General features: G+C 34.8%; 1 protein-coding gene across 4 annotated transcripts in view; it reads left to right on the forward strand.

Annotated features, from left to right (window-relative positions):
- The window catches only part of LOC106478319 (5'-AMP-activated protein kinase subunit gamma-1-like), a 186,144-nt gene that overhangs the window by 138,439 nt on the left and 32,191 nt on the right, over positions 1-15,514 (forward strand). For all 4 annotated transcript variants that reach the window (XM_022381918.1, XM_022381917.1, XM_022381919.1 and 1 more), the window contains one exon: positions 11,815-11,848. In XM_022381918.1, the coding sequence (XP_022237626.1) occupies positions 11,815-11,848 (34 nt within the window). The remainder of the gene's footprint in view (positions 1-11,814; positions 11,849-15,514) is intronic.

A 15,514-nucleotide genomic window follows, 5' to 3' on the forward strand; every position in this document is an offset into this window, starting at 1 on the left:
ACTATCCAACGAATAAGTAACATATCTATATATATATATATATATATGTGTGTGTGTGTGTGTGTGTGTGTGTGTGTATCTAGGGTATGTATCTAGCCAGCACAACATCTTGAGCGTGAAAGTATGTTAATCTAAGCTGTTATATTTTTATATCCATAAAGCATTATATAAGTGAAAGGGCCCGTCAGAAATTACATAACTTATACAGGGTTAAGCCTATTTCAGTATACATTTTGTTCGTCAGCCTTTCATGAGTGTGTGACTTATAAACAACTCCCGCTTTTATATTATAAATGTATTTATTTATCAGCACACAGCACTGTATGAAAGCGGCTATGGAAACAGCTTTTGCAGGAAAAACGAGTTCTGGATGTAGTGTTTACCTTTATAGAAACTCGTAATCTATAAACGATAAGATTCTGAATTTAATGTTTACCTTTTTAGAAACTCGTAATCTATAGACGATAAGATTCTGAATTTAATGTTTACCTTTTTAGAAACTCGTAATCTATAGACGATAAGATTCATTTATAGTTGTTAGGGATGCACGATTAGTAAAATTTGGACCAATACTGGGTCCGGGTATCCGGTCACTGAGCTTCGGCGGCGGCCGGGTTCTTCCTTTGCCCCCCTCCCCAAATAAAAAATAACAACATACACAAAAATTAGAATCAAAAACTAAATTGACTTTTATTACATTTAATCGAATAATCGTCAACAGAACATCCAAGTTTCAACTTTCAATGCCTAGCCCCAACTTCTCAAATCCTAACCCCTGATGTTCTCAAAACCCCCACTATCCCCAGAAATCCACTTCTCAAGCTATGCCTGTTATTAACCCTTATTATTCTCTAAATCCCCGACTTTCAGCGAGCGGTCAGTTTTTGTCGCGATTTTTTATAACTAAACCAATTATTGACTGTAACTTTTAGTACCGCGTCAGTTGCTACAAAAATTAGGGCTTAGATATCTAACTTCGACACTCGGCCGGAGCGCTGAGTATTACTGGGTAGCCCAATACCCAGCCGGGGCCGAATATCTGGCCGGGTATCCGTGCTTTCCTAATATATGTGTGTGTATATGCATTCAGCTCAAAAATAATCGTACTTACAGAACTGTGTTATTACAACTTTTAAGAGACATTAAGAATAGTATAGGCGGTGGAACCGGGGAGGGGAGGTACTATGGATACATTCTCCTAGGGTTAAATTGAGATTATAGACTAGTGTATAGTTAGTTATCAAGAACATCACATTTTCCACTTTGATTTACAATGGTCACAGTTAACCTAACAAATAAGGTTCCTGCCAATCGTTGGTGCCTTCTAAATCAAATTTTACTCCGTCGCCTATGAATAATAACTTTTTAAATTGAAGCGATAGAAACTGTCATAGGAAAAAAGTGTTACAATAAAACGAAAAGACCACGTGATTCTGGATGCGTGCATTACCGATACCAACAGATTTGCTGTATATTTTGATGTTTATCGTTTCTCGTGACTTTAAAATGTATTTCCGAATTTGGGAGACAAGTTGAATCCCTTCAGGTGACTTCACAATTAAGTGTCTCTTGGATGTATGATATCGTAGTAGAGTTCTTGCCAGTGGCCTAGCTGTAAGTACAACTGTGAACGTTACCCCCAGAACAGTAAAATACTCATCAGTACGAAGAGGCTTCAATGGATGTAAAGCTGCTTCAGGAGAGATAACCAAGCCAAAAGCTAGAGATGAGTTCTGTTTACAGATGAATCCAAGTTGTTGGGTAACAATCAACAATGGTTTGTTGGATGGTTAACAGGAAAAAATGTCAACACGCAACATATACAGTATGGGCTGCATCTCAGCCAGGTGGGTGTGTTGAGGATCTACTTAAAACGTATAGGTTCCTGACTTATCCATCATGCCATTCTCTTAGGATTAAGACCAGTTGGGCAGGGATTTATCTTCCAACAAGACAGTATTCCAAGCATGTCACAAAACTTGAAAGAAAAAAAAAGCCGATGGAACATTTGCAATTTTGGCTTGGCTGGAACAGTGTCCCTTTGAATATTATTATGGCTTATAGGGTGACTGATAAGGTCAAACAGTAACCCACAAACTTTGCTGAACTCTGGGAATACAGAACATTTGCAATTTTGGCTTGGCTGGCACAGTGTCCATTTGAATATTATTATGGCTTATAGGGTGACTGATAAGGTCAAACAGGAACCCACAAACTTTGCTGAACTCTGGGAATACAGAACATGTGGAACTATATTTGACAGTCATAAACTTATAAACATATGGTAGCACAAAAACAAAGCGTAAAATACTAATGCACGATTACAACGTATTTTCTTTTCTATTGTGTTGTTTTTAATAATGTAATATACTTACGATAAATTAGCCATTTCGTACACTCATTACTTATGACTCCTATACTGTACATGTATTTGACTGTACTTCAAGGGAAAACTCCCAATAATGACAAAAAGCGTAGTTAGTCTACGCCTATTGTTGTTGTTGTCAAATGGCTTTTCAGAACTTTAAACTATGACTACTTCTTATGGCTTTTTAACAAATTCAGTACTACGAAGTAACCATTTATTCTAGAACTGTTAGTTTCCATCTTGTCACTCGTTTGTACTACGTGTATCCCGAGTTCAAATTTTACAAACATAAATATGCGATTAAAAAAACAAAGTGAGTTGCCCAAATCTTTCCAATTTGTTTACACACTAGGTTATACCAAATTGACAAAATACAAGTAAGCATTTAACAAATATTTATACATACGAGTTGGATCTTATAAAGAATCGTAGAGATGATTTATAAAGCCAACCAATACTTTTTAGCTTTTTTATTTTAACTTAGAAAGAACAATAATTGTCATCAGTAAAATATTAGATTCTCAAAAATTACGAAAAAAACGTTGAAAAAATTAATGACCACCGAATATACTGTTACTGAACACAAAACCTTCGTAATATTTATGCTTCATGTAATTTGAAATCTCGTGATGTGTCCGTATTTTGGCCCGGCATGGCCAGGTGGTTAGGGCGCTTAACTCGCAATCTGAGGGAGGCGGGTTCGAATCCACATCACACCAAACATGCTCGTCCTTTAAGCCGTGGGGGGCGTTATAATGTAACGGTGAATCCCACTATTCGTTGGTAAAAGAGTATCCCAAGAGTTGGTGGTGGGTGGTGATGACTAGCTGCCTTCCCTCTAGTCTTTCACTGCTAAATTAGGGACGGCTAGCACAGATAGCCCTTGTGTAGCTTTGTTCGAAATTCAAAACAAACAAACAAACTTCGTATTTCAAGAGTCACGATTTGTAAAAATGTGTAATAAGAAACGCGTAGTTATTAGCGGAGCGCAGGTGCTGAAAATATGCATTGTGTATACACATACCGCCAATGGTACGTGTTGAAATATAGATTCAGCAGTTAACTGAACTTTAGTAGCGAAAGTAACAACTGGCATGTTTTTACATTCTTAAAGAACGAATGTGCTTCACAGCGACCTCTGTAGGTGAACTTATAAATTTTGTACTTTTGACTAATACCGATAAATTTGGATACGGACATAGGTTCTCTGAAAAACTTACGATTTTAAGATATAGTTCTTTTTCTATGTTATGTTTGTTACGGAGCCCGTAGAAAATGTTTCCGATACAAATGGCGCCAGTGATAATGGAAAATGGGGAAAATGTATGCATTACTTCCCAGAAAAAAACGTTTGTTAGTGATTCTTTTATAGGTCTAGTGTTGTTTTTGTTTGTTTGTTTTTCCCACCTGCGCCATTATTATCGGATACCGTTAGTTAACTTAGGTGTCTATATAAAGATCACCCGAAAAGTTTTGCGTGATTCTTCTTCGCTCTGAATTTCCCATTTTAGATTTTCACTTTACCCCTATATGATCTATATTATATCATAGATTATATCATAATGTACATTTATAGCCTCCAAGCCTCCTTCTTTAGTGATATATTAACAAGAAAGTCAAAAATCACATGCAGCTCCCCTGTTCTGTCGTTGTCTTTCAAACATATGTCAGTAATTTTCTCTAGCATTTACCATTGGATTACTTACAACTAACAAGATAGAGCATATTCTGACAAAATTCGTTACGAGGCTAGTTCGTTTAGGGGCCATCAACAAGGCATAATACACGTTTTGGTTCCGTACTCAAAACTAATTTATACAAAAGTTACGTTTCATTTATTTATGTTTTCTTTCTCAGGCGCACACCTGTCCATGTATGACACCATATCATTGTGCCGCTGCGCAACGACTGGGAAACACTGACTTAGTAGTTAACTTTCCGGATTGCGTACCGAAAGGTTCAAGGCTCTGAATACTTTTTACATTTTCGGTTAAGATTGGTCTTTTACTAAGCAGCAAATACTATTGACAGTTTGCCTTTCCTCTGATCGATAGTCAAAGGCACATCTACTGTCGGTATTAGAAGGGTGTTATAATTTACTTTGTGTTTTATTTTCTTTCAAGGTTTTATGGTAAACCTGTCTTAAACATTGTAACAAGAACTGTGGTTAAAGTGTTTTTTACTTAAAGCCAGCACGTGTTGATGCTCGCTTCGTTTTATGAGTGTGTTTTAACAACACTAGAATTCGTAGTTTCCTTCATATAGAAGAGTTACGACTTGTTTTAATGGTTCTCATCAACCCACTTAATATATATATGTATATATATAATCCAGCTTCAGTTGCTTACATAATCTGATCCATACCTTAGAAGTTGTTCACGAAAACTGATGATGTACTGCCTAGATCACTATTGTGTCTGTCGTATCCCAACCGGACTGATGAGATCTGGTATTGAGCAAAAGACCTCGTCGACACTAGATATAACAGTTGTAATGTGGTTAACTTATTATATAACGCTTCTTCCTTGTTTTCATTACTGATGTGGGTTTTCTCCACATTGATACCGTGGCTACATTACCCGCTCCAGGAACAACAAATAAAACAGATTGCTGGTTTGCCAGTTCTCTTGAGTAATAGTAAAGTTAAAATTCAAATAAAATAATATCAATGAAAAACGATAAATAAATAAGCAATGCTAAAATAACATGAATAATATTTTATGAATTATTACATGTTAATTTGATTTGTAATGACTTAATAAAACTTTATAATAATTACAATTCACTTGCTTAATTTGGTTGATACCCTAACAGATTTTGTTTATTAAAATCGATAATATATCGTGCTTGAACCACTACTATATCTGTTATATCCCAGCCGGCCTGGTGAGCCCTGGTATTGGATGAAAGGCCTCGTCGGCATTGGATGTGGCAGTTGTAGCGTGGTTGACATGTTGTAGCATATTCCTCCTTTGCTTTCACTAATGGGTTCTTAGAATGTCAGTAGCTCGAAATCAGGAATGACTATGCTTGACTATTGGGGTCCCTCACCTGTTTTATTATTATTATTATTCTGTGCGTTGAAAATTCCAATATGTGTTTTTAAATTAGTTTTAACAATTTTTAAGCAACTTTGCTATTACTAGCTGTCTTGGCCAACAGGAAATTACCATGAAAAGGAAAAACAGAAACAGTAACTTAATATGTCAAGCATCAGTAAAATTTTGCCATTTCTAATTTAAATTTTCCTTACTTTTTTGTTTGGTAAAAACATTATAAATGCACGTCACGTGCGAGACAAACTAGTGAACATCACCATGGATGCTTTTTAAGTAGTTTTAGTTTTTTTTCCCCCGTTAAAAATTACATCCCATAGAAAAGTTGTTTATACGAATATTATTACTTTTTAACTCACGAAAAAAACAGCAGTAGCTATACTCATTTTTGAAAGAGAGAGAAACACGTTAAACTAGTTTTAATTATTATTTTTATATGAAATTACCCATTAAAATTTATTATGTATTCTCGGCTATATAATTATAGTAGTTTGAGCTGTTAAAAAGGCTTCTTACTTGGAAACGTTACGCGGACTTACAACGCTAGAAATCGGGTTTCGATAAACGTGGTGGGAAGAGCATAGATAACACATTGTTCAGCTTTGTGCTTAACTACAAACAAACAAGCAAGTGTTAGTGGGTTAACCCCTTAATTCAGTTAGCACCTGGAATGCGAGAGGTCTCGGATTTGGAGGAAATAATTTTAAAAAAATGATGTTACCACAAATAAATAACAAAAACCAAACAAACTGTCATCCTACTTGGGGACCTGTTTTTGATAACAGAAGAATGTTGTAGTTGAAATCGATATTGGGTTAACCGTTTAGCTCAGTTGATAGAACACTTGGGTTCGAATCCGATCTTATGAATTTGAAAAAGAGAGTTATCCCAGAAAGACTACCGTCCCCGATCCTGAGATAAGGCCCGAGGATGGGTCTTGGTTTTTAGAGGGGAAGAATGTGGTAGTTGAAATCGATATTGGGTTAACCGTTTAGCTCAGTTGATAGAACACTTGGGTTCGAATCCGATCTTATGAATTTGAAAAAGAGAGTTATCCCAGAAAGACTACCGTCCTCGATCCTGAGATAAGGCCCCGAGGACGGGTCTTGGTTTTTAGAGGGGAAGAATGTGGTAGTTTGAGTTGGCTAACTAAACACTTTTGTTAATCATTTAGCTCAGTTGATAGAGCACTCATCTGGTGTGCAAAGCAGGAAGTCTCGGGTTCGAATCCGAGTTGTATAACTGAATAGTAATCAGATCAATAAATGATGGACGATTAAAGTTCCACGTTTTAACTATGATAAGTTAAACACTTGTATACTTAGACACTTATATAAAAGCAGTGTCAATGATTAACAGAAAAACAAACATCGAAAGTTCTTGACTGTATTTGATAAACTACTAAACAATTTATTTCAATATTGGGGTACTGTACACAAATGTATCTTTTACTGAACATTAATTGTATTCAGTATATTAATTTTCAAGAAGAGGAATATCGACAAGGTGTACTAAGAAGACATTATACAAAATTTTACAAGCTGTTTACTCACTCCATGGTGTGTACACTTTTAAATCTGTCTATTAAATAAACTCGAAATTAATTTTACTCACTCCATGGTGTGTACACTTTTAAATCCGTCTCAGTCTATTAAATAAACTCGAGATTAATTTTACTCACTCCATGGTGTTTACAATTTTAAATCCGTCTCAGTCTATTAAATAAACTCGAGATAAATTTTACTCACTCCATGGTGTGTACACTTTTAAATCCGTCTCAGTCTATTAAATAAACTCGAGATTAATCTTACTCACTCCATGGCGTGTACACTTTTAAATCCGTCTCAGTCTATTAAATAAACTCGAGATTAATCTTACTCACTCCATGGCGTGTACACTTTTAAATCCGTCTCAGTCTATTAAATAAACTCGAGATTAATCTTACTCACTCCATGGCGTGTACATTTTTAAATCCGTCACACTCTATTAAATAAACTCGAGATTAATCTTACTCACTCCATGGCGTGTACACTTTTAAATCCGTCTCAGTCTATTAAATAAACTCGAGATTAATAAACAATGTAAAGCACAAGAATATATGAAAGGCCTTTTGCGATAAAGTGTCTCTTTTTATGTTCAAAATATTAATTTTACGTGATATCAAACATTTCGATGCGTTTTTAGACAAACTTTGAAATATTTATCACAAGTTGAATCAGGCGCTAAAACTTTCACCAAATTTTATCAGAAACGGAAGAATCACATATAAAACGAATAGCATATTTATTTACAAGATCAGCAAAAACATTTTTATACATTTGGACATTTATGAATAGCTACATCTTATTAAACTGGTAGTTTAATTGTTTATTCTGGTTTTAGTGTTCTCGAGATGTGGGTCACAGCCTTCCTGGAGTCATGTGAAGGAGTTTGGAAGATGTAATAAATCTCTTTCAAGTTCTGTTTTATTTCGATAAATGCTAATATATTGAAAGAACGTTGCTTCCTCTCTTTTTTCAAATTTTTCCATGCGTGCGGTTGTGCTACATGCAGGGAACTAATTATCCTCCCACATTTTATTATTAGTAGTAGTGTTCTACAGGTTTGACTGTTTTAAACTTATGGAATAGTATTAAAATATATGTTTAGAATTGTATTATTATACTAGTATTTATTGCTAGAATTTCACTTATTCTGTGTTGATTTTTAGATACACGAAATATGCAGAGGTCTTGAAAAGTTTAGTGTTTAGCCTCACGAAAGGGGTTCCCGGACCATAAAAAAAAAGTGGGAGAACCATTGTGTCAGTTAATAGAAATTAAAGGTTCTGTGTACTGCTGCAACCAATAATCACGACAGGCTTTATCAGATAGGAAAAGAAGTAACCAATTAGGATGGCAAAATATAAAGATAGTTTTTATCAATGGATTCATTTCCCAACATTGTTGTACACGTTTTCTCGCTGCAGTTTGTGAATTTTAGAGCAGGGGCAGGTGTTTAGTTTCCTCCCTATACAGGGTAAATTTGTCTCTTTTTTTTTTTTTCTTCAGGAAATACATAAATACAATTATTCCAAAAATGTATAACTAAAGTTTCTTTAAAAAATCTGAATATAAATAACTCCATTGTGATATATAACCGAGAGCGACCGTTTTTGCGTTTTTTACCACTAACTCATCTCTTGTAGATAGATCTTCACCAAATTTGGTATGGAGGTTCATTGAGTCTATGCAGAGATACAAACAAAGTTGCGGTTTCACATTTTGTGTTTAGCAAATTTTATGGGCGTTTTTTACAGTTACATATAAGGGGAAGCAACTTTTCATGTCCTAAGATAACCTTTCATGAATTTACATAACTTCCATCCAGGTAATGGGTACTCCAGCTAGTTAATGAATATTCATTTGTATTTTAATACATATATTACCCACTTGGACTTAAAACATAAAGCAAAATAAACGTTTATTACTATCAAATATTTTTTACCCTTTATACAGTCGAAAGAGTTGAAAATTTGTGTCGGAATATCTGCACTATATTTTCTAATTTCTGACCTAGAATATAGTGAAAAGGCTCAAGAGTGCTATTTAAGTCTCTTTCGAGTGCACACGTACTTTTGTTCACGATAACATTTCATTTTTCTGCGTAGTTTTTACTAAAATGTGTTGATTAAAGAATTACTTCGAGTCTGAGGAAGTAAGTGAAGCGTAGGTGCATTTTGGAGGTACAGACAAATTCGATTTAGTTCAATTTAATAATTTTCATTAATCATTCAACAATGGTTTCCCGTCATTTTTGACGGGCTTTTACATTAGTACAAAATGAATTGTTAGTAGAGAAGAAATACCAAGGTAATGGATTCAAAATTCGGTCACACGCGAATCAGTGCTTTGTTTTAGCATAGTTAACTTAACACTGCCGTCTAGCGGAATAAAGGATTGGATTTTTTTCCAGCTGTTTTAAGCTATTGGAAAATAAGCAAGTCGCCTGGAGACGTTTGAACAGTATAAGAAGAAATATAATTTTAACTTAAAATTAAAACCAAACAGTCATTGTACGGAAAATCTGTACCTGATTAAACACAAGTTGACATACTGCTAAGTTTTACTCGAAATACTTGTTATTGCCGAAATAAAGAGTTCATAGAATTTAAAGTATTGCTTTTTACACTCGAAAACGTAAACATCCTGAAATATTTGGCCATACTTAATCCTGTCACGGAAGAACACATTAAAAAAATAACCACGCAAGACATTCATTTGTGGAGAAAACATCCAGAGTGAGCTGATTAACTTGTCTTTCAGTAAGATCGAGACTTGTATGTTGGATGATACTAGAAATTCCAAATCTTACTCAGTTGTATTCGAGTGTACTGATTAACTTTTCTTTTAGTAAGATCGAGACTTGTGTTGGATGGTACTAGAAATGCCAAATCTTAGTTGTATTCGAGTGCACTGATTAACTTTTCTTTCAATAAGATCGAGACTTGTGTGTTGGATGGTACTAGAAATGTCAAATCTTAGTTGTATTCGAGTGCACTGATTAACTTGTCTTTTAGTAAGATCGAGACTTGTGTGTTGGATGGTACTAGAAATGCCAAATCTTACTCAGTTGTATTTGAGTGCATTGCAGACGCAACTTACGCATAAGAGATGATAGCGATCCTTCATTGTGTCGCAGCTACTGAGACGATGCTGCCCCTGGGACACTTGACGAAACCAAAGGCATGACAACGGAACCAACGTATAAGGCGAGAACAGTAGGGAGTGGACTCACAATTTCTTGTGAAACGCGATGTTTCATACTTGTATCTGCACTGTAATTTATTTTTAAAATTGGTTTCTCCTGAATACTTCCCGGTTTTATATTCCCGGCACAAATTTTTGTTTGTTAGGGCTTACATGTACATGTCAAATGCAAAGCTCTCTTGCTAAATTACATAAGCCTGCGAATTTAAATTTCATTAAAGTTGTTTTGGTTTTAATAACGGATTCTCCATAATTTAGCTACGGAGATTTCGAAAATAACATTCATTTTTTTATCATGTAAGGATTTTTTACAAATCGAGAAGAACAAAAACTCTTACTTAAATTAAGTTTACAACAAATTTGCCACAAATATAACAGAATATGTTTGGGTCATTCATACAACCTCTTGTTGCCATAGCGACGAGTAAATAATATTGAAAAGAAAAAAAAAAATAATGTCAAAGTGCACGCACAAACAAATACTATCCAGAAATGACATGTCATGCGGCTTGTTAACCGTTTGTATACTAGCGGTGTGTTTCTCGTGGGCTCTAGAACGATCAATAAGACTCTGACGTCGCGATTGGTTTAGAGAAATCTATAGCCAGTAGTTTACAACATTTTAAGCATAACAAAATGTGACCCAATTTCAATGAAAATGAATCCCTTATGTAAAAGGACATACAACATTTTGCGAAGAAACTGCACGAGATGGAGAAAAATGGATATCATTTTCGGATTCAGCGTACAGGATTATTATAGAACATGTAAACATTTCAAGACAATAAAACCATCGCAAAATCACATGAAACAGATTTTCTAAAAAATATTTGAGTGAAAGCATATAATAAAAGTGAAAATTGTTTAATATCGACGAATAAAAAAAGGAGAGAAAACATACCTGTTATTATAAAATAACAGATCGGCAGCTTCAGTTCAATTAATTATATTATTAATTATAATTATTGTTTTGATTATCGCTATGATGATTATTACTAAACTAGAATTGCCCCCCCCCCTGTAGAGATGCAGCTTTTAAATATTTTACATTGTCAAAATTATGACTCCCACTGATATCAAACTGTTAATTTTCTCTGACCCGCAATAAAAAAATTCCTAGAAACGCCAATGTGATATATTAATGTATCTTTCAATAAATAGAGACCCATTTAAATCCCATTGACAGTTAAATCACGTTAATTGTTATAGTAAAATTTTCACATCTTATTACCCGGTGTTTAATGAAGTGTGTGTGTTTATGAGAAGAGGTGAGTATGACGACAATCAAGGAGGTCATGATTAGCAACCGTTTCAGGAATACTGAGTCACGGAATTTTAATTGGCGTCAATTAGTTACTAATATTTTTAGTTTCAACTAATATTAATTCATTCTGAATTAAATATTTTTTCTCCGAGTTGTGTTTTATTTGGCTTTAAACAATGCAATTCGTGGTATTATTGATCAAACAACATTCGTACTGCAATGTTTTCAATAGCTGTGTAAACTTCTATATTTGTTACTGTATATCGTTCGATTTTGAAGCGTTAATAGCTTTTTCTATTTCGTTTTTCTTGTAATACAATTTATTTAAAAATATTGTTCGAATTTTACTGATTATTTTCAACAAATATTATTTTACAGAGATTCAGTTCGAACAGTGGAGGATCATTATCAGGTAAAACGTTTTTTATTGGAAACTCGGTCTATTTGCAACGTTAAATTTAGAAAGTAAGCCTAGAATAACTGGCTATACAAAAAAAAAGTGAATATTCAGTAATTGAACTCCAACGTTATCTATAAGTGCAAGTTTTGTAATTTAGACAGTATTTGATAAAGGAAATCATAAAAAAATGGTTTTCGTCGTCAACAAAACTAAATAAATATATATAGAAATCAGAACTAGAAACTCATCCTTGTTTGATTTTTTTTGTGCATTATAGAAACGTCAGATTCGCAGATAAACAACAAAAAATGAGTTACTTTTGAAGTATTTTGCTTGTATTATCAGCATTCAGTTTTTTTCTCAAAGAAATGTCAGAACAATTACAGAAACGAGAAAAAATGAAACACGACTAATAAGAATGCACATTTATTAGCGACAGTCGTTTTCTTTGATTAAACACATTTTTATTACCATTAGTTTTTTAACGTTTTCAGTTCTGAGTGAAGAATGGAAACATTAGCAGCACTGAAAACTTTATAAAATTATAAAAATTGGTTAGATTTCTTTGTGTACATGTCACCAATGACATCATGGAGAATGCCATCTTTTGGCGACGGAGAGATTTACTGTTATAGAAACACTTGTGTCTAAAGCAACGTAATATATGTGTATGTAAATATAATAGTACTGTCTGTTGTATGTCCATGTAACTACTTCGCAGGGTGTGGATGGATCTTCACCAAAATGGGTTTGGAGGTTCATTGGATCCATGGCGAAATGCATACAAATTATCAGTCTTGCATTTTGCGGTTTTTAAGGGCGTTTTTACCATTACTTCGCCCTCTTTTGATGGATCTAAGCCAGATTTGGTTTGAAGGTTCACTGAGTCCACGGAGAGATACATACAAAATTTTCAGTCTTGCATTTTGCGGTTTTTAAGGGCGTTTTTACCACTATTTCGCCCTCTGGCATGAAGGTTTGTTAGGTCCATGTGGAGATACATGCAAACTTGCGGTTTCACATTTTGTTTTTACAATTACATATAAGGGAAGAAACTTTTCATGTTCTAAGATAACCTTTCATTAATCATGAATTTACATAACTTCCTTCCAGGGGACGGGTACTTCAGCTAGTATATATATAATTATTACTCTTTTTCTGCTCTGAAAGTGATACATCTAGATTACTCCTGATTTCTTCTCAGATTGGCTATACTGAATTCTAGGTTTCTTTTTCTTCTCTGAATTTCACAGTTCTAGTTATCACTTCTTTTCTCTTTAATTGCCACTTTTCCTTTAATCCAGAGTGGCAGTTATATTTTGGATTATTACTCGTATATTCAATGAATGCCAAATTCCAAAACTCATCGTTCCGTCTGAGATATTAATTTCTTATTATCTTTGTATTTCTAAATACAAAATTTCTAATCTTTTTTTTTTTCTTCTACGAAGTCGCACCTTCAGGTAACTTGGCTGTTGTCGTTCGTATAAAAGCTCGTGTAATGTTAATATATATTGTAGTAAATCTATATTACGTACGCGACTTTACCTGGAGCAAGTATTATCTTGTGCGTATTGTGGTGGGCCAGATAGCCCATTGTGTAGCTTTGTGCTCGACTACAAACAAACAAACACACAGTTAGTAAACTTTTTAGCCAGTAACAGTTAGCTTACGGACTTACAATGCTACCATCTGGAATTCGATTCCCCAAAGAGGAAATAGCAGAAAGCCCAATGTAGCTTTGCATTAAAACAAACAAGCGTATTATATTTAAGTTGTCTTTTATTCACCACAGGTGACGTATATTAATACAGGTATTTTAAAAGTACCTAACTTTTACGCAAGCCCTCTCAGAGATTCAGAAAGGCCCGGGCCACCTCTGTCTTTTGAGGCCCCTGGCTATAATAATAAAAAAATAATGACTCATGAAAACAAAATAAGAATCATAGCCCCAAAGAAAAGTGAAACATAATTTGAATATTTAATTTGTGTATATAATTTGCAGCTCTAAGCTGAGAGTGCATAACACGTTTTGGTCTGATTGAGAGGCTCATAAAAAAAAGAAGTCTCGAAACTTAACAAATGCAGAAAAAAAAACAAGTGTCTAAATTTAAGGCTCCCTTTGAGCTTGATGCCCGGGCCAAATGGCCTTCCTTGCCCCACCCCTCCTATAATTGAGAGGTCTGATCTTATTCTTTAGTTTTCCTTTGTTCGGGATTACCGCTAATGGGTTAGACTTCGTGACAAGTCCTAGAGTAGACGTTGCTTCTAGTTTATCTTTCGTCAGAATTACCATTATTAATATTTTAAAATATTTATATAAGGGATATAAAATTTTAATCTTAGTTTTAACCGATTTTCTTGGAATGTAGTTCTTAATATTTTTCTAAAAGTTATACACTAACATTTACTAAACTGTCCCCTAGTGGCACAGCAGTATGTCTGCGGACTTACACGCTTAGAAACCGGGTTTCGATACTCGTGGTGGGCAGAGCACAGATAGTCCATTGTGTAGCTTTGTACTTGACTACAAACAAACAAATTAGATAAACGTTTTAGTCAGTAACGTTAAATATACTGCTTGTACTTATCAGTAGAGAGCATTATTATCAATACATTCATTGAGAAGGCTGGTTACCTCATCTCGCCATCAGACCCTAGAGAATCTGTGTTTGGAGATGCGAGCATTTACATGCAATCCTATAAGTGTTTCCATGACACATCGAGAGTTGTATGCCATGAATTTTCACTTAAAAGTTGCAGCCCACAAGCCGTTGATAACGAAAAGAAATGAACACCGTCAATAAGTATAGGGCAAGGCACATCGAATCTGGAGCGACGAGTCGCACTACACGCTCTTCCAGTCTGATGGACGTGTTTGGGTATGGAGGATGCCTGGAGAACGCTTATCCAACATGATAACGCTCCATGTCACAAAGCAAGGATTGTGAACGTGTCGTTTGAAGAGAATAACATTGGAACATTGCAGTGGCCAGCATAGAGTCCCGACCTCAACCCGTTAGAACATCTTTGGGATGAACTGGAACGCAGAATTAGGGCAAGACCAAGACGGCCCTCTTCAGTAGTGGACCTTACTAATGCTTTAAAGGATGAGTGGAGCACAATACCACCAGCTTTCTACCAGAAATTAGTAGACAGTTTTCCACGACAAATTGAAGCCATCATTAAGCCAAAAGGGGGGCCACTATAAAGACATGTTTTATTCATAACTACCCGTGTCCCATGACTTTTGGTAGGATAGTGTATATAAAGAGCGAAAGTACAATTTCAACAAATACATGTTTTATTCATAACTACCCGTGTCCCATGACTTTTGGTAGGATAGTGTATATAAAGAGCGAAAGTACAATTTCAACAAATACATGTTATATTCATAACTACCCGTGTCCCATGACTTTTGGTAGGATAGTGTATGTAAAGAGCGAAAGTACAATTTCAACAAATACATGTTATATTTATAACTACCCGTGTCCCATGACTTTTGGTAGGATAGTGTATGTAAAGAGCGAAAGTACAATTTTAACAAATACTTTTTATATTTATAACTACCCGTGTCCCATGACTTTTGGTAGGATAGTGTATGTAAAGAGCGAAAGTACAATTTCAACAAATACATGTTATATTTATAACTACCCGTGTCCCATGACTTTTGGTAGG

The sequence above is a fragment of the Limulus polyphemus genome, unplaced genomic scaffold (genome assembly GCF_000517525.1).
Source record: "Limulus polyphemus unplaced genomic scaffold, Limulus_polyphemus-2.1.2 Scaffold199, whole genome shotgun sequence".
NCBI lineage: Eukaryota > Metazoa > Arthropoda > Merostomata > Xiphosura > Limulidae > Limulus > Limulus polyphemus.